At 43.9% G+C, this 24,816-nt stretch overlaps 1 protein-coding gene across 3 annotated transcripts in view; it reads left to right on the top strand.

Moving 5' to 3' along the window:
* Positions 1–8,363: 8,363 nt before the first annotated feature.
* DOCK5 (dedicator of cytokinesis 5) overlaps positions 8,364–24,816 on the top strand; it is a 212,028-nt gene continuing 195,575 nt past the window's right edge. For 2 of the 3 annotated variants that reach the window (XM_067745179.1, XM_067745181.1), the window contains exon 1: positions 8,365–8,618. In XM_067745179.1, the coding sequence (XP_067601280.1) occupies positions 8,576–8,618 (43 nt within the window). In that variant the 5' untranslated portion in view covers positions 8,365–8,575. Of the gene's footprint in view, positions 8,619–24,816 lie in introns of all 3 variants that reach the window. The other variant, XM_067745180.1, reaches the window with a different exon arrangement.

Below are 24,816 nucleotides of genomic sequence, written 5' to 3' on the forward strand. Positions count from 1 at the left end.
TAAAAAGATTTGACATTCTAAAACATGAATTCTGAGGCCAAGGACCAATAGAAGACAGCAGATAGCTGTCCCAATCTCAGTGAGCTCATGAACATAAAAGCAGTTAAAAATATTACCCATGTGTATATCTGCAGGAAATGAAGACTGGATAGCGAAGAGATACATGCGTTCCACATATTGATTACGGCATTATACACCATAGCCAAAGTGTGGAAATTACCTAAGTGTCCATCAACAGATGGCTAGATAAAGAAAATGTGGTGTATATAGACAATGGAATATTATTCAGCCATGAGAAAGAAGGAAATCCTGCCGTTTCTAACTACATGGATGGGCCTTGAGGGCATCATGCCAAGTGAGATATGTCAGAGAGAGAAGGACAAATACTATATGATCTCACTCATATGGGGAATCGTAAAAAAACCAAACATGAACTCACAGAAACAGAGAGTAGAACGGTGGTTGCCGGGAGCTGGGAGATGTGGGAAATGGGGAGAAGTTGGTCAAAGGGCACAAGCTTCCAGTTATAAGATGAATAAGTTCTGGAGATCTAATGTACAATATAGTGACTACAGGTAACAATACTGTATTATATGTGTTATATACTTGAAAGTTGCTGAGAGTAAACCTTCAATGTTTTACCACACACACATACACACACAAATGTTAATCACGTGAAGTGCTGGAGGTGTTAACTCATCTTATTGTGGGAATCATTTCACAATGTGTATGTGCATCAAATCATCACACTTTACACCTTATATGTACAATTACATGTCAATTATATCTCAGTAAGCTGAAAAAAAAGATTACCTATCTCGTGCTGGCTCTATAGTTTCAACACTCTCACTTCCCTGACAAGACCCCCTTCAAGTATTTATGGAAAACCCCAGAATGTATCTCAGTCCTTATAACACTCTGGCCAGTTTTCTTTTATTTTCTCCTCTGACCTTTGCCAGGTGGTGTCACCAGTATCTACAAGGCCTTGCAAATCTTTTCACACTTTTTCACATGTCCTTCTAGCACCATGACTTCAGCCAGGCAGCACTGTCATTTCCAGTAGGACAGCTATGAGAACGCCTCCCTCCACTCTTTCCCCCCCAGCTTAATTGAGATATAATTAACACATAACATTGTATAAGCTTAAGGTATACAACATGTTGATTCAATACTTATATACTGCGAAATGATTACCACCACAGCTATAGCTAACACCTTCATCGCATCACATAATTAATTACCATACGCTTTTCTACCTAGTCTAGGTGAAAACATTTAAGATCTACTCTCTTAGCGACTTTCGAGTGTATAATATAGCATTGTTAACGATAGTCATCATGCCCGTACATGAGATCTTCAGAACTCACCCATTTTCTAGCTGCAAGTTTGTAACCTTTGACCAACATCTCCTCATTCCCCCACCCACCCCCCACTTACCCCCCATCCCACCAGCTCCTGGCAACCACCATTCTACTCTCTGTTTCTATGAGTTCGTAGATCATACAGTATTTATCTTTCTGGCTGACTTATTTTACTTAGCATGGTGTCCTCAAGGTCCTCAATGTTTTTGCAAATGGCAGGATTTCCTTCTTTCTCATGGATGAATAATATTCCATTGTATGTATATACCACATCTTCTTTATCCATTCATCCCTCGATGGACACTTAGGTCATTTTCACATCTTGGCTACTGTGAATATGCTGCAATGAACCTGCCTCCCTCCCCTCTTAAGAAGTCTGCTTGTTCAATGGGTACGAAAGCAGTTGTTTATGTGCTACTGTCTTACAGAGATTTAGTTATTTTTTTTTAATTCATAGTTTCCATCATTTAGAATAGAGTTCAGAGGGGCTAGGCCAGTAGACAATTCCCCAAAACAGATACTCAACTGTTCTCAGAAGTGCCCCATCCTCTGATTTCTAAGGCATCCGTTGCTACTTGGAGTTCTTCTCTTCCAATGACTTCTCTTCCAGAAGCTTCTCTCAAATCTTTATGTAACAGACTTCTGGTGGGTAAGTCCCACATCGGTGCCTCCTTCATTCCCCGGTCCTTCTCCTGGAGGCCCCCTCCCCGACACCTCTCCCCCCCATCCCACCCTCCCACCTTCCCATGCACTTCGAAGGGTGGCAGTCATAGTGTAGAGCAGGGGTTGGCAAACTATGGGCCTCAAGCCAAATCCAGCTGACGACCACCTGTTTTTGTACGGTCTGCAAGAATGTTTTTTACGTTTTTAAATAATTGGAAAAAATCAAGAGAGGAATAGTATTTCATAACATATGAAAATTACATGAAATTCAAATGCCAAGCCTACAAATAAAGTTTTACTGACACACAGCCACACTTTTTTTTTTTTTTTTTTTGCGTTACACGGGCCTCTCACTGTGGTGGCCTCTCCCGTTGCGGAGCACAGGCTCCAGACGCGCAGGCTCAGCGGCCGTGGCTCACGGGCCCAGCCGCTCCGCGGCATGTGGGATCTTCCCGGACCGGGGCACGAACCCGTGTCCCCTGCATCGGCAGGCGGACTCTCAACCACTGCGCCACCAGGAAAGCCCCACATTCATTTTTTTATGTATTGTCTATGGCTGCTTTTCTGCTACAATTGCAGAGTGGAGTGGTCGCAACAGAAACCATAAGGCCTGCAAAGTCTAAAGTACATGTATGGGTCCTTTACAATAAAAGTTCACTGACCCTTGGTTTAGACCCTGGACCCTGGAGCCAGTCTGCCTGGGGTTTGAATGTAGTCCTGCCACTAACTAACTATGTAGGCAATACCCTAACGTGTGGTGAGCCACAATTTTCACATTTGTAAGGTGGGGATGACAACAGTTCTATTTACCTCATTAGGTTGTGTGGGGATTAAACAAGTTGAACTAGAATAGTAACCAGGCACAGGCCATACATGTTAATTACTGTTGTTACACTACAGCTCGTGACGGTGGAAAATCTGTTTGGTACTAAAGAAAAATTCTGGATCAAACATTTGCTTCTTAACTGACCTCAAAGAAAAGTCTGCTGAATATGAGAGTCACCTGAAGAATAGTGTCCTTCTTACGAAGGGGCTGCAGAGTGAAACTTCTCTCCTGCCCCCAATAAAAGTCAAATGTAGGCATTTAACTTCCCGCTTTTCTATAATACATAGTCCAGGGAATCTCAACAACGAAGTAGTTTTCTTTTGTTTATTTTGTTCTGAAGAAGGTTGAATAAAGTGTTCTTTTTTTTTTCGTTTTTCTCTACAGTCATTTTCCATGTAAATATATAATTTTATGTAGTTACAATCATGTTATGGTATATACAGTTGAATTATTTTTACTCAAGTTTACATCTTAATTTTTCCATTTTGCTTCTTAGTTTTCATCGTCTCTTGTTTTAAACAGTTTTATGGAGATAATTTTTCAACATATATATATGTTTTTCAAGATATATATGAATATAGTTTTTTTTTAAAAAGTCAAGTAGTTTTCATTTTTTCTTCCCTATTGATCTACCCAGTTTTCATTAAACTAATGACTTCAAATTGCTATGTCATCAACTTCTCCCAAAGGGGGGCTTGGAGCACATTTAGATATTTGCAGCAAAGAGCATTCTAGAAACAAAGCTAAAAGCTTTCTGCTATGAAAGTGCTCACCAAGCATCAGTCTCACAGTGATGGGGATGAGGGTGTGAATAGCTTTAGACCCTGGCCATCATCTCCCCATTCATCAGAGAAACTGGAACTCCAAAGCCACAGAGCAGAGCCAAGGACAGACCCAGAGACGTTCACCAAAGCATTTGGGAACAGAGAATAGATAGTGATGTGAGTCTGAATATGAAAAAGGTGTTTCTGGGCCTGTAGAGACCTGTTCCTTTGTCCAGTTTAGCTCATGGGTCCCAAATTACCATGCATCGCCCCATCCCTGGCTTACCCCGTCCCAAAGCGTTTGCCCTTAGAAGATTGCAAAGTGGTGCTTAGAGTCAAATATATCCCCCCCCCTTTTTATTATAGTTCTAGTAACTACATTCACTCATATGTAGGATCAAAGAATGAGCCTCCTCTGTCTAGGAAAAAGAGATTTTAACAGAATCCATAGCTTCTTTGAGAGAAGCAATTAAGTCAGCCAGATTTGGCAAAACAAACCTGGTAATCAAAGGAGGAAGCCAGGCTCTTTTTTTTTTTAAAAAAACTTATCTATTTATTTTTGGCTGCGTTGGGTCTTCATTGATGCGCGTGGGCTTTCTGTGAGCGGGGGCTACCCTTCGTTGTGGTGCGCGGGCTTCTCATTGCGGTGGCTTCTCTTGTTGCAGAGCACGGGCTCTAGGTGCGCGAGCTTCAGTAGCTGTGGCGTAGGGGCTTAGTTGCTCCGCGCCATGTGGGATCCTCCTGGACTAGGGATCGAACCTGTGTCCCCTGCATTGGCAGGCAGATTCCTATCCACTGAGCCACCAGGGAAGCCCCGGAAGCCAGGCTCTTGACAGTTGTCTGCACATCCATCTGTTCTCTTAGGCACTGTCAGGGAGAGTCAATATTCATGTCAAACTAGTCTCCAAATTCATTTATCCTCATTTCTTTCTCCTTCTAACAGAGCATGCTAGCACTTGTGAGTGCTTAAGTGTGTTTGTGTGGGTTCTGGAGTCTGAACATCCCTGCTTGTGGAATACGCTTAATGTTTCTCCTGAAAAGATATCAGAGGAAAAAGTAAAGGATATTTCTGGGAATCCTGCTGTTATTCCACCTACCCATCTAGTTGACTCTCTAATTTTAAGCCACATTTTAATAAAAGACTTTGAATAGCTCTGCTTTTATGACTTAAATGGACTTTCAAATTGGGATTTAACCATCTGATATAACAAAGTGGGTGGACTTCAGTCTTTTAGAGGAAAAAGAATAAACATCCTGAAAGCTGTAACTAAAAATTTCCATTTTTCTCCAATCCTTTTATTGCAATTATTGTCACACTTGAAATATCCAGCAACCAAATTCAAACCTTAAGTTTTGCAAACAGCCTCCAATTCAAGGTGCTGGGGTAGGGGCAGGGGCGGGGTGGAGTGTGAGTGTTTTGCGGGGGAGGGGTGAGGCAGCTGAAATCATTTTGGTAGAAATCCAGCTCTACTGAATGAGCATTAACACTCTGACAGGTATTAAATTTAAAATACACCAGGGGTTACAGAACATCGGTCATCCAATTTTCTCAGACACAGGTAACTGAAGTAACTTTGTGATGCCCCTATTCCACAGCGCAAAATACTTGAGCTCCAAACGGTCCACCTGGAGTTGAGGAAGGTGTAAAGTGAGTCCTAAGGAAATATCAAAGGAAAACTTCAGTCCAGGACAACTTGGATATAAAAGGTGAAGACAGGCAGATATCACAGATGACCGTGAAAATGGCAGCTCTATTTAGTAGTTGTATAACCAGCCTTCCCAGGACCCCTCCCCCAGGTCCCCTGCTATAGCTCCTCTCTGAAGTACCCAGATAATTGTGTCTGATGCACATTTCCTGAGTTGTTTTACAGATGCTAAAACCCGCACCAAATGGAAGAAGTTAACTACTTGATGACCAAGAGCACGTAGCCCCCAGGCCTACTGGGGCCTAAGGATAGATAGATGATGTTAACCACCGCCCTGTTAACTCACCATCAATCAACCAATCAGAGAATTGTGCACGAGCTGATCACACACCCTGGGAGGCCCCTCCCTCATTTGGCCTTTTAAAAATGTTTTGATGCGATCCATGGGGAATTTAGGTGTTTTGAGCACTAGCTGTCCTGAACTTCTTGCTTGGTGTCCTGCAATAGATGCTGCCCTTTCCTTCACCACGACCCGGTTTCAGTAGATTGCTTTACTGCACATGGGCGAACAGACCCAGGATCACCCATTCCTATCTTCTTAGGGTTATCCTTGACCCATCTGGTATCTCACACAAAGAGGCAAGAGCCAGAGTTTCTAGGGCCTGAAGCCTATACAGTCAGGCTCTTAAATAATACAAACATAGGTCGATAGATGATAGATAGATCCACCAAACTTTTGAAAAACATATGCTGATGAAAGTACACTGAGGGGCCCGGAAGCCTCCCTCAGTAAATCCCCTTCTGCCCACACTACCCTCCAGTTGTTTCTACCTTCAATATATGCCAAGAACCTCTTTTCCACCTCCACCCCTAACATCCTGGACCCAACTACCTTCATGTCTTGCCTGAACTACTGAAACAGCCTTCCAACCATCTGATCTTCCTGCATCTTCCCTTGTGTCTTTACAGTCTATCCATCCCACAGCAGGCAAATTAGATTATGTCCTTGCTTGGTTCAACGTCTCCCCCCAATTTTTTTTCATAGCAATATATAAAGTCCTCGCTATGCCTTTCAGCGTCCTGCTTTATTGGCTCACCCTATGTCTCTTGGAACAAGTTCCCTCCCATACCCTGCCCCTTACTAACACCTCTTGCCACCCAGGAATCCTTGCTGTTTCTCCCTGGTTTTGGAACCAGCCAAACATGCCCCCTGGCTTTTGCATTTGCTGTTCTTGATGTCTGAATACTTTCCTCTGAAATCTTCACTTTCTGCAGGTCTGCACTTCAAGGTCACTTTAGCAGAGATGCCTTCCCAGACCACTTGATATAAAACTGTAGTGCACGGCCCCCTCCAACACACACATCTGATCCTCCTTGCTTTGGATTTTTCTTTACAGGCTTAGCCTCATTTGGCATAATTTGTTCATTGTTTTACTCTCCTCCTCTAGACTGTAAGCTCTATGAGGGTAGGGATTTTTCTTTATTCACTGCTGTACCTCCGTTCTTAGAACAATGCCTGACACCTATTAGGCACTTAATAAGTATTTATGGAAAGAAAAAGAAATTACCTAACCTGGGGAATTAGGTTAATCATCATGTCATTGGAAGAGGAACATAAATTTGGGGGAGAGATGGTGGAATTCCTTCTGGATGTTAAGTCTCAAGTGACTGATTTCTTAAATTATCATTGCACTTGGTGAATAAATACCAATTTGGTGATGGAGAAGAGAGGAAGTCCTAGGAGTTACCCACCATGAACAAAACCTTGAAAAAAAAATTTGTCAGTTACAAAGTTTGGTAACTTTGCAAAAAGTTACCAACGTTAAATGCACCAAGTCTTCAATGAAGTTTCACTCTATTTCACTACATGTTGATTTCATCTTCCTTTCGTGTTCCGAATAGACAGACTACAAGGGCAAAACAGTGTCTTTCAAGAGGCAGTTTCTCAGACGGTGAACATAAATCAGCTGCTAATTTACTCTGAGGTTTTACTTCTAGGGGTGAGGTAGCAAGGGGGCCCACTCCCTCCTGGGATTCAGATCCAATCTTCATCCTTGAGGTCTCTCCAGGAGGAATTGAGTTCCGGGAGGAGAGTTCTCAGAGGACGCCAACAGTTTAGGGCAGTTCAAATGAGCAGTCCCTGCGTTTGGTTCTTTCTCCCAACAATACAGCTAGTGAACGAGAGCGGCTTGGATGTGCTTGGTTTCCTTCTCCGCAGGGACGCTCTTTGGGCTGCTGGGCTGTTGGAAAAGGTCTTTGTGTCGGGCTTTTCCCTTGAGCATGAGGGTCTGAGTTTCTTCAGCTGGGTCTGAGTATCTTCAGCTGGGGAAGAGTCCGGGTGTTTCGGGGACACAGGATTTCCAAGTCAGGGCTCTCTACATAATTTTCCCACAGAGGCTCCCCTCGGAAACTATCTGATACTTCTGAGCAGCCCGGCTCCCTTGCATGAGTTCTTTATTTACCAGAAGACAAATGTTCCTGCCTTGAAGGCTATAAACAGTGGCCACAGGAGATCATGTCTGCCCTGGAGTCCGGCTTCCGGCTCTCGTGGTGTCAGCGAAAGCTCTAGGGGGTGAACGCAGTAGTCAACTGCTCATTCATTCAACAAATATTTATTGAGCGCCCGCGGAGTGCCAGGCACTGCGGGTGCCCCGGGGGCGAGAAACAACTCATCCTAGATCCTAGTTCCTTATTCACTCATCCTCGTTCCCCCAGATGCTCCGGCGCGCGCGGTGGGAGCGGACCCCGCATCCTCGGCCGCCCCGCCTGGGGGTGCCCGGCGCCTCCAGCGCAGCCCTCCGGACACCCGCGGCGGGGAACCCGCTCCCCGGGATCCAAGGGGTTTAGTCTGGGTGGGGAAGGCGGGGAAAAAAGCAAAACACTAGAAGGAAAAAAACTGTACCCCAGTCTGTGCTGGGGAACTGCTCCCGGGAAGTGCGCAAGGCGGAGCCAGCCCCGGCCGGGGAGAGCGCGGAGTACGGGGCGGGCCGGCGGGAGAGGCCGGGCGCCCGCGGGTCGGGGCGCGGAGGCGGCCTCGGCGGGCGGAGGGCGCGGCCTGCGGGAGGGGCCGGGGCGGTGCGGGGAGGGGCGCGCACGGCGCCGCGGCCGCCGGGCCCAGCAGGTGACCGCGGCCCGGGGTTGGAGCCGGAGCGTATCGCGGGCAGCGCCGCGAGGAGACGGCGCGCGGGGCCGGGCGAAGTTTGGCGGAACATGGCGGAAGAGTCCGGGGCGCGCAGGAGCGCGGCGCGGTGGCAGCCGGAGCCCTGGGAGCTGTAGCCGCCGCCGCCGCCGCTGCCGCGGGGCGAGGTCGCCGCCATGGCCCGCTGGATCCCGACCAAGAGGCAGAAGTACGGAGTTGGTGAGTGCTTGCCCCACCCCGCCCCCGACCCGGCCGCCGCCAAGTTCGCGGGAGCGGCCCTGCCCCGCGCAAAGTTGGGCGGCGGACGCCGGGCCACTCGGTGCCCGCCTGCCCGGGACCCGGCTCCGTCTCCCGCTGCCCGCGGGGGCGCCGAGAGGGTTCGGCTCCAGCTGCAGCCGTCCCACAGAGCGGGCGGTGGGAGTCGGAGCCCTCTCCGGGAGCCCCGTGGGGGAAGTCATCCTGGGTTTGGGGAATCCGGGTGGCTAAAAGTGCAGTTGGGCTCCGGGACTGGCAATCCTGCCCCCGAGCCCAAAGCTGCAGCGCTTTGCAGCGTAGAAACGTGCAAAGTGAGGGCGTTCGCCTGTGGTTCATTTGGGGCACCCAGGTCTGGTGCTCGCCCCCCTCCTCCCTGTCCGTGTGGCTTCATTCAGTACTTTGTAACCAGCCGAGGCCGGCAGAACGCGAAGTCGGCTGGCTGCCCCAGTGCGTTCTGCCCTCCCTCTTCGTAGGTTCTCTCTGAAACCTAAAGAGAAGAGTTGGGGGTAGGAAGCCACCCTCCCCTCGTTCCTTCCAGGCACTGGGATCCTGATAGCAGTTGTAAACTGATCGGGAAACTCAAGTTGTGGTGTGGAGGTGATGAAGCGACAGGAAGTGTGTGGCATGGGGACGGGGGTGGCTGGCCCCCGGGGCTGGTTGTGCGGACAGTCATCCCCTACCGGTGCGTGTATGGGGAGGATTTCAGACTGCCTTCAGAATTCCGATCCCGTCGTGGGATTAGATCGAGGACATTTTATTAAGAAAACTATGACAGGTCCCATGCTAGGCACTTGGCATTCATAACAGCGGTGCTGGAGGGCCTCCAGGATGTGTGGGGAATTGCTTTTGTATTAGTTTCGATCCGAAACAAGTGGATGAGCGGGTTTTGACCCAGGTGAGAAACCTTGGTCCTACTTTTATCAAGGGGTGAGGTTGCTGAGGTCTTGTGGGAAGACTGCCACTTAGCGGGGCAATTACAGTGGCTATTAGGCTTGGGTGCGATTCCCTAGTATAAACACAGTTGTGTGCGTTGAGAATTTTATCACTTCCTGTCAGGGTCATTCATTGGGCCTATTTGGAAGTTAGTCTTCGACTTCACTCCCATCCCGCCCCCATTTTTTTTCCTCACCTCAGTGCTTACTAGGGAGCGGTCCCTGAACCTGTTCTATACTTTATGACGACTACGTCTGTTTCAGAGATACTGTATCCTAACATCTCTATGTGCATTTGAACTCTGTAGTCAGTTACAAAAAACAAACCAACCTTCTCACATTGATTACTTTTAGATTGTGATCCTTTATGTATATATGTATATGAGTGTGTGTGTGTATATAATAACATGCATGTAATGCCTTGTTTTCCCTCTGTTGCAAACACTTTCTTTCCTTTAAATTTCTTTTAGAATCCTTGCACTCTCCTATGGTTGTAACTCAGAAATGGGTGCATGTTGTTACTTCTGCGCCAGACCATCCCCCTCATGAATTGGTCATAAAATTTCAGACAGGTGTTCCTCATCAGGTGCCAGTAAGTAGCCAGTAGTTGTGGAAATGAGTCGGCGGTCAGTTTCTTCATTTGTGAGTGTTATTGGGTACTAACTCCTAAATTAAAGTAGATTTAGCAATACCTAATCAATAATTACTACTCACAAAAAAGTTATCAGTTGTAAGTTTGTTTAACAGGAGAAACGCTTTCCAAAACTATTATGACTTTGGTGTAGTTAATGCAGACATATCCGAAAAATGTGGGTTTTATTGCCGTAGTCATAGGAACAAGGATGGTATTTTCTCTTTTTAATTTTTCTTTCTTTTTTTTTTCCTGTTCTAGAGTCTGTTATTTATCATCAGACAAGAAAAGTGAACTGCATTTCCAAAGCATATGTGGTAGCAAAATTGCCCCAAGATATAATTTGGGAAATTTATTTCACTAGACACAATAGGTTCTGATTAATCTGGATTTGACACAAGGGCCCACTGTTAGGACAGATGAGCTGATGAGATCAATGTCCATTGTTTATTCCTAAAACACATGGTTGTTCATATTACCTCCCTGCTTGGAAGCCTTCCTTGACCTACCGGGTAATGTCTAAACTGAGCCCAGTTTTCAAGGTTCTGAGAATCCAGTTCAGCAATATCTTCACAAACCATCTCTCTCACAGCTTCTTCCATCAACCCTCCGGCGCAGACACTGCCCTTCTCCCTCTTGTGCAATATACCATGGAGAGTCCCTCCTTTGGGACTTTGCTCCCCTGTGCTTGTCCCCTGTTCAGAGTGCCCTCCCACCTCTGCATCCCACAATCCGGCCTTTCACCCAGGCCTCAAAGCCCTACCCACTGCCTCCTTCAGATTTGGTGTTCCCCGGACCTTCTAACCTTCACGCCTCTCCCTCACCATTCCTACATTTTATTACTTATCCTTTGGATCAGTGAATCAGAAGGTTATGGTTTTGTATTCCTGTGACTCGAGAGGGACACCGCTATGGAACATGCGTTCAGTAACTGGCTGTCCTTGGCGTTGGGGTGGCGTTCTAAATTGCCAACCTAATTTCTATGATGATTTAGTGCAGTTTTTTTCCCCATTAGGTTTCAGCATCTCATTCACTCCAATATGACTTTTATTTTGTTCTGTTAGATCCATCCCTCCATCCGTTAGATGGATGAAGCGAGAGCCTTCAGTCTGTCTGTATCTTTGCAAGTAAAAAAAAGGAGGTGTGCTGCTGAGAAAACAGGCATGGAGTAGACAGACTTGCTTAAATATGATTGGGGAAACTGGCTTGTTGGACTTATGGTGGGGGGATTATTGTCCTTTCTGAGGGTCTGCTGGACAGATTTCGTTTCTGCTGGAAGGAAACCATGTGATGGCCGTTTTGAAGCATGTTAATGACTCCCAGCTCCTCTGCGTGAGGGTAGTGTTTGATCTCAGTTTGAATTGTGCACGGTGAAGCTAGCTGTCTCTACTTATTTTGGTGCCACTATTGGCTATCCCTGACAGCTAGATTTTTCTACAGGGACTGAAATGCAACATGTCTGGGCTTTCTTATTTCTTCAACTGATGACTCAACCTCTAGCATCAGGTGGGCTTAAATGACCTATTGTCGGTTATCGGGTAAGAGGACCACAGACTTGGTTCTTTAAACTTCTGGGCCATTAGTGCCCTGATGTGAAGTGCTGAGGGCTGCCCCACAGCCATGGAAAACTCTTTTCTTTCTCCCTTCATTTTTTTTTCTTGTTTTCTTTTCCTTTATTCTTTCTCTCATTTTGCGTGTTTTAAGATATGAAGGTGGAAAACTTTTATTTAGATGTTAAGCAAACAGTGATACATTTATCGAAACATTTCTTAAGTCTGTTCCCAAACAAGCTGTTTCTATTAAGAACAGACCCAGATTATGTTGATGATGGAACCTTTGCAAAATCATTCATTATTGTTGGGTGGGATTTGTCCTATACGTTTTTTTTTTTTTGCGGTACGCGGGCCTCTCACTGTTATGGTCTCTCCCATTGCGGAGCACAGGCTCCGGACACGCAGGCTCAGCGGCCATGGCTCACAGGCCCAGCCTCTCTGCGGCATGTGGGATCCTCCCGGACCAGGGCACGAACCCGCGTCCCCTGCATCGGCAGGCAGACTCTCAACCACTGCGCCACCAGGGAAGCCCCCTATACGTTTTTATATTGTGATAAAAGGTAGTTTGGGGGAATATTTGCTTCACTGTTAGCTTTTCGACTATTTCGCTGTGCTAGGCCCAGTTAGTCTAAGAGCATTTAACTTTGTAGATTCTCAAATGTTAGTGTAAAAACCCAAACCGGATTCTTGTGCTTTGTTAATGCACTGAGGTGTGCTGTGGGTCCCCATTCAGTTCTTCCTCACCACCGGCACCGTGTTCCATAGACTCTAGCTGGAGGGGTGGAATTTGGTCTCAGAGTGATTAGTTCAGTTCCCTTTTAAAGAGAGGAACTTGATGCCTAAAGAGGTAAAGTGAATTGCTTAACATAAGTTGTTCTTACTTTTTTGGTTACATGAATGCCTTTGGCCAATCAGGTTAAACCCTTAAGGTGGCCCACTTTCTCAGAACAATGTTCTTAATTGCATAAAGTCAAATATGAAGGACTGAAAATTGAAGCCACCTGTAATTGAACTACAGCTGTCAAGATAGTTTTCAAAAATTTGTGATATTGTAATACATGTGCTTCTTTATTAATGCATAATAACTACCATACTTTTGAATTAGTGATGAGCATAAACAATTTTTCAAGATATCTGTAGTAACCATAATATAGGAAAATGCCTGTGATTTCTTTAATAAATTTTTTTATTGGAGTAGAGTTGATTTACAATATTGAGTTAGTTTCAGGTGCATAGTAAAGTGAATCATCTATACCTATACATATATCCATTCTTTTTCAGATTCTTGTCCCATATAGGTTATTACAGAATACCTAATAGAGTTCCCTGTGCTATACAGTAGGTCCTTGTTAGTTATCTATTTTATATATAGTAGTGTGTATTTGTTAATCCCAATCTCCTAATATATCACTTCCCCCTCAACGTTTCCCTTTTGATAACCATAAGTTTGATTTTAAGATCTGTGAGTCTGTTTTTGTCTTGTAAAAAAGTTCATTTGTATCATTTTTTATTAGATTCCACATATAAGTGATATCATATGATATTTGTCTTTGTCTGACTTACTTCACTTACTATGATAATCTCTGTGTCCATCCATGTTGCTGCAAATGGCATTATTTCATTCTTTTTTATGGCGGAGTAATATCCCATTGTGTGTATATACTACATCTTCTTTATCCATTCCTCTGTCAATGGACATTTAGGTTGCTTCCATGTCTTGGCTGTTGTAAATAGTGCTGCAATGAACATTCGGGTGCACGTATCTTTTCAAATTACTGTTTTCTCCAGATATATGTCCAAGAGTGGGATTGCTGAATCATATGGTAGTTCTATATGTAGTTTTTAAAGGAACCTCCATACTCTTCTCCATAATGTTTGTACCAGTTTACATTCCCACCAACAGTGGAGGAGAGTTTAATTTATTTTTTAATTGAAGTACAGTTGATTTACAGTGGTGTTAGTTTCAGGTGTATAGCAAAGTTATACGTATATATATCTTTTCTTTTTCAGATTCTTTTCCATTACAGCTTATTACAAGATATTGAATATAGTTCTCTGTGCTCTACAGTAGGCCCTTGTCGGTTATCTATTTTATATATAAGACACCTGTGATTTCAATTGAGGCCAGCATCAGCAGTAACACCTGTGGTTTATTGCCTTTGGTCATCATTGAAGTAAATGCTGAGTGTCAGAAAACAGAGGTGTAGCTTTTTTTCCCTTTTCAAGTCCATGGATCCTCTGAATTTGAACACAGATTAAGAATCCTTGGCTATGAAGATCACACAGCTAGTTAGTTACAGAACCAGTTAGTAACATGACCAAGCTAGATATTATACAATTGTAATGAATTGAAGAAGTCCTTGCCCTAATACATTCATGTTTTAACAACATTGAGGCTGAGAATAAAAGGAATAGAGAATTAATATTTATTAGGCATTTACCTCATGAAAGGCACTGTTCTGAGCCCTTTATTTCAGTCTGTCCCAGGTACATGTGGGGCTCTTGGAGACACTTTCGGGTGGCCCATGAGGTTAAAACTTTTTTGGTAACAATACTAAGATGTTATTGGCCTGTCTTTACTCTGTTCTGGTATGAGTATACAGTATAGTTTCCCAGAGGCTACATTGAGTGTGATACTGGGACAGATAGAATGCAGAAGCAGGTATGAGAATCCAAAGGCCTTTTGTGAAGCCAGACATCAAAGAGATTTACAAATATGCAAAGCAATGCTGCTCTTCTAAGTGTTTTTGTTTGGAAAAGTAGTTTGATCTAAAATATATATATTGCTAGCATGTATTGGGGTTTATTATGGTTACTTTAATTAACGAATAAGTATTTTTAAAATTTCTCGATTGAATTTCTATTATGATAAATAGTGACAGATATAACCCACATAAAAACTCTTTGGAATTCTCAATAACTTTTCAGAGTGTTAAAGGGGTTCTGAGACTCAAAACGTTCAACACTGCTGCTTTACACATTATTTCATTAAATCATTGTGATAATGCTGTAATTCTCATATATTGTCTCCTTTCCAGATAAGAAAACTAAGGTTCATACAGGATAAATTTTTCATCCATATGCATATAATCTCACTCCTAAGCCCCAAATCAACTCCATATGTGTTTCCCAAACTTCTTGTTCATCTGTCACTTTGATCTCTGCCATGTCCAGTGTTGACGTGAAACAAATAGACTGCCAGTTAGTTCTCCAGCAAAAAATGGATTTATTCAGAATCAGCAAAGAATTGCAATTCAGGGTTTGCAACCCTCAGTGCGTCTGCAAGCCACATGCACATCCCTGCAACCAGGAGAGGAGAACTCTTTTATAGAGGGGAAAAGGAAGTTGGGAGGGCTGTAGTAAACAAAGAGTCCATTGGAGGAATTGAGTGTTTGAGGTACAGTGGCTTTTCATTGGCTGAGTTGTGACAGGCTCCCACTGGCTGAGCTCTTGCCGGGCAAGAAGGGGAAGTCTTTCTTCCTGTTGGGCTCTGCTATCCTGTAGGGTGCCACGGCTTCCACTTCTGGCCTCCTGACTATTTTAATTGATGTTTCTGTTTCTGTATTAATTTTTACACCAGGTACTCCTGTGTAGCTGCTTCATGCCTATTGCCTTACCCATTTGCCTTCTCTTTTTTTTTTGTTGTTAGTTCGTAAGTATTAGAGCTTAATTTCTTTATCTTTTTTAAGATAAAAATAAATATAAGTAAAAGTTCTGATACTTTATTCTTGAGTCCCAAAGGACTATCTTATATACTCACTTTTGGAGGCTTACTTTTGAAGGAACCATCTCTTTCTTCCCCATTGAATTTATTATTTTTTTAATTTTTATTTTATATTGGAGTATAGTTGATTTACCATGTTGTGTTAGTTTCAGGTGTACAGCAAAGTGATTCAGTTATACATATACATATATCCTTTCTTCTCAGGTTATTTCAGGTTATTTTCCTGAAAATTGTTACAGGTTGTTACAGAATGTTGAGTACAGTTCTCTGTGGTATGCAGTAGGTCCTTGTTGATTATCTATTTTATATAAAGCAGTGTGTTTATGTTAATCCCAAAGTCCTAATTTATCCATCCCCCTCTACCTTTCCTCTTTGGTTACCATAAGTTTGTTTTCTAAGTCTGTTTTGAAAATAAGTTCATTTGTATCATTTTTTTAGGTTACACATATAAGTGGAATTTGTTATTTTTTACTTAATATTTTATGTTGCCTGTTTTTTTTTTTTTTGTGGTCCGCGGGCCTCTCTCACTGCTGTGGCCTCTTCCGTTGCGGAGCACAGGCTCCGGACGCGCAGGCTCAGCGGCCAGGGCTCACGGGCCCAGCCGCTCCGCGGCATGTGGGATCTTCCCGGACAGGGGCACGAACCCGTGTTTCCTGCATCGGCAGGCGGACTCTCAAGCACTACGCCACCAGGGAAGCCCTGCCTGTTTTTTTATTTTTACTTAAAACAGTGATTGAAAAAGAAAACCTTACATTCCTGCCATTAAAGGGGAACCAGCATCACTTGCTCCAGAAAGTGGCAACCTTAAAAATAAAGGCAACAAAAATAAAATAGCAGTATATTGGATTCTGGCTCCATGCTGTTGGCCATCAAACCGTTTTCTCCATTAAAGAGGGAGGAGGCTGGTGCCCAACTTTCTCTTCAATATACTGTGGATTCTCGTTATTTGTGGTAGTTAATGTTCTGTAAAGTCCCGAAGAACACTGACTTAGGTAATATGTTACCATTGCTCCTAGGGGTAATACAAGGTCAGGTTCCTGTGAGCCTCTGGTCACGTTTTCATCAGCTGATCAACATATAACCATATGTCATGTGTGTTTCTGTTTAAGGTTTAAAGACCTTAAACAGAAGGTTTACATCGCTGATGCACTAACATTGAACTCACAGGCCCACTCCCTATATGTAAACTCAAGCCTGAAGGAAGCTTATCTAACACATGCATTTTCTCTGTAAGGTAAATCACAGCCTTTTTGGGCTTGGGAACACGACACAGCACTTCAGCACTATGCTTGGGGGCCATTTAAATAGCAAAATCATTAACAGAAAGCACAAAATAAGAAAAACATGGCACTAAAGTTAAGACCATGCGAAGGACTCTGGTTTACAGTGTGAGAACTGAAACAGAAAGGCAGTGTCCCCTTGTCCAACCTCAGATGGGAACTTGCATGTCACATTTTGCCCCTCTGCACATGACTGGGAATGACCTCGAAAGCACCAGGATGTTGATTTGGGGGTTAAGTAAATTTTAGCGAGTGGGAGAATTCACAAATACCATAGAATCTGCGAATAATGAGGATCAACCTGTAGTTAGGTAAAAAAGAATTAAAAATGGAATAACATTCCTGTATTATTCAGGCGTCTGTTGGAATAATCCCTCCTTAGAGCTTTCTGAGGACCCCAGCTAAAGACACTACTGTCTTGGGCTTCCCTGGTGGCGCAGTGGTTGAGAGTCCGCCTGCCGATGCAGGGGACACGGGTTCGTGCCCTGGTCCGGGAAGATCCCACATGCCGTGGAGCGGCTGGGCCCGTGAGCCATGGCCGCTGAGCCTGCGCGTCCGGAGCCTGTGCTCCGCAACGGGAGAGGCCACAACAGTGAGAGGCCTGCGTACCGCAAAAAAAAAAAAAAAAAAAAAAAAAGACACTTAGTGTCTTTATGTCTCTCCTTTTCCCTAATTGTCCTATTTGTTTATTTGTTTGTGTTTACTGTCTGTCTCCCATACTGGAATATAGAGTTATGAGGACAGGAACTTTATCCTTTTCATTAGTGCTCCCCCCCCCCCCCGCTCCCAGGATGGCACCTGGCACGTGGTCAGCACTCAGTAAATAAATGATGAAGGAATAAATGAATGCCGTTATCTACCTAAATTTGTCTTGTGTGCCGGAAGAGGAAATTTTCGCCCACGTTATGGAAAATTTTGCCCTACGTGCACTTCCAATGAGATACAGTCAAAAGCAGTAAGAAGGATTTCCCTGGTGGTGCAGTGGTGAAGAATCCGCCTGCCAATGCAGGGGACACGGGTTCGATCCCTGGTCCAGGAGACTCCCACATGCTGTGGAGCAACTAAGCCTGTGCGCCACAACTACTGAGCCTGCGCTCTAGAGCCTGCGAGCCACAGCTACTGAATCCTGTGCGCTTAGAGCCCGTGCTCCGCCAACAAGAAAAGCCACTGCAATGAGAAGCCCGTGCACTGCAACAAAGAGTAGCCCCTGCTCGTCACAACAAAGACCGTGCAAAGCAACAAAGACCGAACACAGCCCCAAATAAATAAATAAATAAATAAAAATTAAAAAAAATGCAATAAGAAAAGGAGCATTTAAAGAATAGATAAAAGAGATTTAATAACTGTTTAAGCAAAGGATTGTGTGAGCATCGTGGGGTGGGAAAGGCATTGAAATCCTGAATAATGCATTCTTGGGAAGGGAACAATGGTAATTTGCTGCTGTTCCTTTTTATTTCTTCATTATTTGTGGAGGCTTCCTGGAGGAAGATGTGTTGTAGGATTGGCTAAATGGAAAGAAAAGGCTTGACCACGGTGGTGAATAGGGTTTAGGAGGTTCTGACTCATTGGATTAGTTCGTTGAGCACGAATTGGAAAGGAACAGTGCAATCTAATGGAAGAAACAAGGCATTTAAATTCATCCGTTACTTCCCATTACCCAAAAGGAGTTGAGATGCCTTACGATAAGCACATCTATACTGTATGCAGGGTAATTAAACAAAAAATATGAGATCACAAGTAACGTGGAGAAGAAAAGTAATTTAGTGTACTGGTGAGGGGCTTTGAAGCAAAGGTAGTAGTTACTCAAAATTTACAGAAGGCTTTTTGTAGTGGTCCTATCTGCCTACATGTTAGCTGCAACTTAATTTGTGCTTTCTCCTCATCTAAATTTTCGGAAACAAACCAGTGGGGTTTCAGGGTAAGGACTCAAATCTCATTACAATGATTTTTTTCCATAAAGGAAAAATTTTCCAACTTCTAGTTTTTTCTCCAGCAATACCCAATATAATAACACAATAACTATACATATAAAATATTTTAGTACTGTCAAAAGAATAAGAAGAGGAATATGGGTCAAAATCTCTTATAACTCATTTCAGTTCTTCAAAATGAGTTGTAATAGAATTATAATAGAATTTGACCCCTATCTATGGGCCACAAACTTGAGTATGGTCACATAGTTTGTTTTTCACTGAATATTTAAAAGGAGGGAAAAACAGTTTTCTCCCTCACCAAATAGGTAAAATCACCTATGAAATGTCCGCTGTGTGTGGACGTTAAAGGCTATGATAAATCCTTTGGGAGTCCTTTGACCTTGGTTTATAAGTATTAGCTTCCAGCATACCTCAGGAATAATAGGGTTTTAGTTTTAAGCTTAAAAAAGTGCTTTTGAGATCAGGCTAAGAAATGCTTTTGAGGCAGAGATTTGGGTGAGCAAAAGCAGAGGATGCTTGCGTTAATTTAATTTTTCCAAGTGATGTCCAGGTCACGTCTTCTCAGAGCCTGGGCTGGCCATCAGCTCACTCAGACGATCGTCTGAATTGCTGGCAGCCAGTACCTAAGCAAGAGGCAAAAGTAATCTTTGGGGCTTCCCTGGTGGCGCAGTGTTTGGGGGTCCGCCTGCCTATGCAGGGGACACGGGTTCGTGCCCCGGTCCGGGAAGATCCCACATGGCGCGGAGTGGCTGGGCCCGTGAGCCACGGCCGCTGAGCCTGCGCGTGCGGAGCCTGTGCTCCGCAATGGGAGAGGCCACAACAGTGAGAGGCCCGCGTACCGCAACAACAACAAAAAAGTGATCTTTGTCTTTTCACAAACCTCCGTGCCATTGCAAAGCTGCTGTTGTTCAGATGCGTCCACCTTTCTGGGTTGTGCCGTTTTCTCTTACATTTCCATGCTCCCCAAGGGACTGGAAGATGCCCAAGACGCCCTCTAAGAATCTTGGTTGTCTACTTTTTTTTTTTTGCGGTACACGGGCCTCTCACTGTTGTGGCCTCTCCCATTGCGGGAGTATTTCAATTAAAAAAAACTGTATTTCAATTAAAAAAAAAAACCAAAAAACTCGAGGGAAGGAAATTGCAGCAGAGATTGACTCCCTCTTGCAAATAGCTCTTTGCTGACTCACCCAAGGTGAATGCATCCCCCGACTGGTTTGTTACCTGTGTACCTGTGGCAGGATGCGTTGTCTTTTATTTGTACTTTCTGTGAGCCTGGAACTAGAGGGCTGTCACTCCCCAGCCTTCCTGCCACAGACCAGTTATAAGAATAAGTCATAGAAATCTAACTTCTTTGCCCTTTTGTGTCTAGAATCATAAAAGATTAAGAGCTAGATTCTATATGTGTCACCTCTTGGCTAACACTTTATTTTATTGGAAAAGTATGCCCCAGAGGCATAAAATGACTTCAGCAAAATCCCAGAGCTCGTAGCAAATGTCTTGCTTGTCTTAACTTGTCTTCTAGCTGCTTCCTTTTTCTTCATAACTCTGGAGAAAGTAAGTTTCTTTATCATGTCTACATAAGGTTCTAAAGAGTAAGTTCTCTCCACACAGGAGGAAGGCTGTGTCATCCCTGGGTTTTTTCCAGGTGGAGGTTTTGTTATAAACAAGATCCAGCTATTAAATCATCTCCCCCCGTTTTTTCTGAGATATAAGTGACATATAATATTCTGTTTGTTTCAGGTGTACAATATCATTATTTGATATTTGTTTATATTGTGAAATGATCACACAGTAACTCTGGGTAGCATCAATCACCCCACAGGGTTACAAATTACTTTCTTTTTTTTCATGAGAACTTAAAAGTTCTACTCTCTTAGTAGCTATTATTAACTGTAGTCAGCATGCTGTACATCGCATTCCCAGGACTTATTTATCTTATAACTGGAAGTTTGTACCTTTTGACCACATTCACCAATCTCTCCTCCCCCAACCCCGCGTCCACCTGGCAACCACCAGTCTGTTCTCTGTATTTATGTTGTTGTGGTTTTTAGATTCCACCTATGAGTAATATTATAGAGTATTCGTCTTTCATTCTCTGACTTATTTCACTAAGCACAGCGACCTCAAGGTCCACTGATGTCATTGCAAATGGCAGGATTTCCTTGTATTTTATGGTTATTCCATATTTTTGTGTTAGTGTTTTTGTTTCCTTCAGGTAAATGCCCAGAAGCGGAATTGCTAGATCATACGATAGTTCTGTTTTTGATTTTTTTTGAGACACCTCCATACTGTTCTCCATAGCGGCTGCACCAATTTACATTCCCACCAGCAGTGCACAGGGGCTCTCTTTTCTCCACTCTCGCCAGTGATCGTTATCTCGTCTTTTTGATAGGCCATTCTGACAGATGTGAGGTGAGATCTCATTGTGGTTTTGATTTGCATTTCCCTGATGATTAGTGATGTTGAGCATCTTTTGGCCATCTGTATGTCTTTGAAAAAATGTCTATTCAGATCCTCCGCCCATTTTTCGATTGGATTATTTGTTTTTTTTGTTTTTGATATTGAATTGAATGAGTTCTTTACCTATTTTGGACATTAACCCCTTATCAGATGTATGATTTATGAATATTTTCTTCCTTTCGGTTGGTTGCCTTTTCATTTTGTTGACGGTTTCTTTTGCCAAGCACCTTCCCCTTTTGAAGCGTTCTGGGAAGGGAGTGTGTTCAGAGGTCTGAGGCTGCAAAGTGGAAGTCATGCTGTGCGTTCTGTGGTGGTCACAATGTCTCAGGCCGGCAGCGGGCCCCATGTCTTTGGTCCTCAGCACTGTGGTGTTGACATTGATGTCAGTCGCAAAATCAATAAGTAGCGTGACATTCTCATGATGTTACAGGCATGTTTGAGAACAGGTGTTACTGTGGTTTACAAGGTGCTGATGGGCGAAGGGAGAATTGTGTATTGATCATAAAGGATTATAATTATAGTGCTGACCTGGAAGTGAAAGCCCATTGGCGTTCTTTTAGACTTGTGTTTTGAACAAAATGATGATGCTTTATTCTGAACACTTGACCTGGGAGCAGGTTGGGTAAGGCTCCTTGGCCTGACTGCCCTGAGCTTTGAGCTTCCTTCAGACCAGGTGCAGATAGCAGGTGCCCTTGCTCTTTACTGTGTTAAGCAGAGGAGCCTGTGCCTCAGAGCATGACAGCATGATTCACTTTGGTTAGTTTCCATTTCTTAGGTCCTGAGGCACAGTGTCTGTGAATTACATGGTTATATACATATTTTTCAGTCAGTGGATACTAGAAGCATAGTTAAACATTTATTGTTTTTTTCAAATAAATTTGTTTATTTTATTTATTTATTTGGCTGCGTTGGGTCTTCGTTGCTGTGCGTGGGCTTTCTCTAGTTGTGGCGAGCCAGGGCTACTCTTTGTTGCAGTGCGTGGGCTTCTCATTGCGGCTTCTCTTGTTGTGGAGCACGGGCTCTAGGTGCACGGGCTTCAGTAGTTGTGGCACATGGACTAAGTAGTTGTGGCGCGCAGGCTCTGTAGCTGTGGCTCACGGGCTTAGCTGCTCTGCGGCATGTGGGATCTTCCTGGACCAGGGATCAAACCCGTGTCCCCTGCATTGGCAGGCGGATTCTTAACCACTGCGCCACCAGGGAAGCCCACATTTATTATTGGTTTTTAAAAAGGGATCCTAAGGCTCAAAAATGTTGGGAACTTTGGTATAATTGAAGTTCTAATGTGCTGGGTCTTTTAAAAAAAATAATAATAATTTATTTATTTATGGCTGCATTGAGTCTTTGTTGCTGTGTGTGGGCTTTCTTTAGTTGCGGTGAGCGGGGGGCCACTCTTCATTGCGGTGCGCGGGCTTCAGTAGTTGTGGCACGCGGGCCCAGTGGGCTCCACAGCGCAGCTGTGGCGCATGGGCTCAGTTGCTCCGTGGCATGTGGGATCTTCCCAGACCAGGGCTCGAACCTGTGTCCCCTCCCCTGGCAGGAGGATTCCCAACTACTGTGCCACCAGGGAAGCCCCTGTACTGGGTCTTATAATAATACTGTGTGCGCAGTTCACCGTGATTTGAAAATCCAATTAAAATTGGTACAACCTCTGTCAAATATTGATTTAAAAATGCACACACCTTTTGACTTAGCGACTCCATTTCTATGAGTTTGTCCTACAGATATACTAACACATGTGAGCAATGGTATACGGACAGGATTATTCATGACAGCATTCTTTATAGTAAAGACATGAAAACAGCTTAAATGGGAATCAGTTGGGCATGGGTTGTTACTTATGAAACATGCATACAGTGGAACACCGTACAGCCATTAAAAAGAATCAGACTCAGTGACAGAGTGTCTGCTAAAGATGACAATGGCATGCAGTGATTAAAGGCTGATCTCTTCAAAAAGTGGTGCTGAGTTAGTTGGTTATCTATATTGAAAAAATGTACTGGACTCCTACTTAATGCCATATAAAGGATTGATTCCAAATGTCTGAAAGGTAAAACAGTGAAAGCTTTCAGAAAAAAAAAAGCATAAGAGAACATCTTGACCTTGGAGTAGGCAGAGATTTCTTAAAGGGACACAAAAAACACTAACTTTAAAAGAAACACAAATTATCCTGAGTTATATTAAAATTAAGAACTTCTATTCACGGAAAGACACCCTTAAGAAGAGATTAAAAAGACAACCCACAGAGTAGAACGAAGACAGTCCCAATACACATATCTAACCTGTTGTGAATATGTGCAGAAATATTAATAAGAGAAAACAATAACCCAATTGAAAAATGGGAAAAGGACTTGAATAGGCATTTCACAAAAAATGATAATCGAAAGTCCAATAAATATTTGGAAAGGTGTTGATCTCCATTTGTCATCACAGAGATGCAAACGTAGTGCTAGACAACTACAACCCCACCAGAAGGGCTAAATTGGGGGGGGGAAAAACCCCCACAAACAACCCCAAAAAACAGAAATTCCAACTGTTGGCAGGATGTATGGCAATAGGGAGCCTCATGCACTGGTGGGAGTGTAAGTTGATGCAACCACTTTATTTTGTTTTGTTTTCTTATAAGTTTATTTTATTTTTGGCTGTGTTGGGTCTTCATTGCTGTGCGCAGGCTTTTCTCTGGTTGTGGCGAGTGGGGGCTACTCTTTGTTGTGGTGCGCGAGCTTCTCGTTGCGGTGGCTTCTCTTGTTGCGGAGCACGGGATCTAGGCATGCAGGCTTCAGTAGTTGTGGCACGTGGGCTCAGTAGTTGTGGCACGTGGGCTCAGTAGTTGTGGCTCACGGGCTCTAGAGCGCAGGCTCGGTAGTTGTGGTGCACAGACTTAGTTGTTCCGTGGCATGTGGGATCTTCCCGGACCAGGGCTGGAACCCGTGTCCCCTGCATTAGCAGATGCTTAACCACTGTGCCAACCGGGAAGCCCCCTTCCTGTATTCTTGATGACCATCCGTGATTGAATACTCTTTGCTTTCTACAATTCAGTTAATTACTTACGACACATTCTTTCTCTCTGCTTATCATCAAAACCCAATCCAAGATTTTGCTTCAGTTAAGGGCAAAATGGAATTTTCATGTTTATACCAGTCTCATCTCTTTATAATCCTAAAATTTAAAACTCGTGGAATCACATCTCATTTTGATTTGCTGGTTGTTTTTAGGATCTAAATGGCTTTTTTTTTTTTTTTTGCGGTACGCGGGCCTCTCACCGCCGTGGCCTCTCCCGTTGCGGAGCACAGGCTCCGGACGTGCAGGCTCAGCGGCCATGGCTCACGGGCCCAGCCGCTCCGCGGCACGCGGGATCCCCCCAGACCGGGGCACAAACCCGCGCCCCCCGCATCGGCAGGTGGACTCCCAACCACTGCGCCACCAGGGAAGCCCTAAATGGCTATTTTATGGTGGGTAAGATCTCAGACTTTGACTCCTCTATCTGTTTGAAGACAATAAAATATGATGCCACAGTCCTATTTTGTTAAGGTAATGGACATCCTGGTGCAGACACAAGACTTGGTCTTATGTTACATAAAATAAAGTATTTCACTAATGAAACAGAACATTGTGTGTGTGTGTGTGTGTGTGTGTGTGTGTGTGTGTATA

This window comes from Pseudorca crassidens, chromosome 7, assembly GCF_039906515.1.
Source record: "Pseudorca crassidens isolate mPseCra1 chromosome 7, mPseCra1.hap1, whole genome shotgun sequence".
Classification (NCBI taxonomy): Eukaryota; Metazoa; Chordata; class Mammalia; order Artiodactyla; family Delphinidae; genus Pseudorca; species Pseudorca crassidens.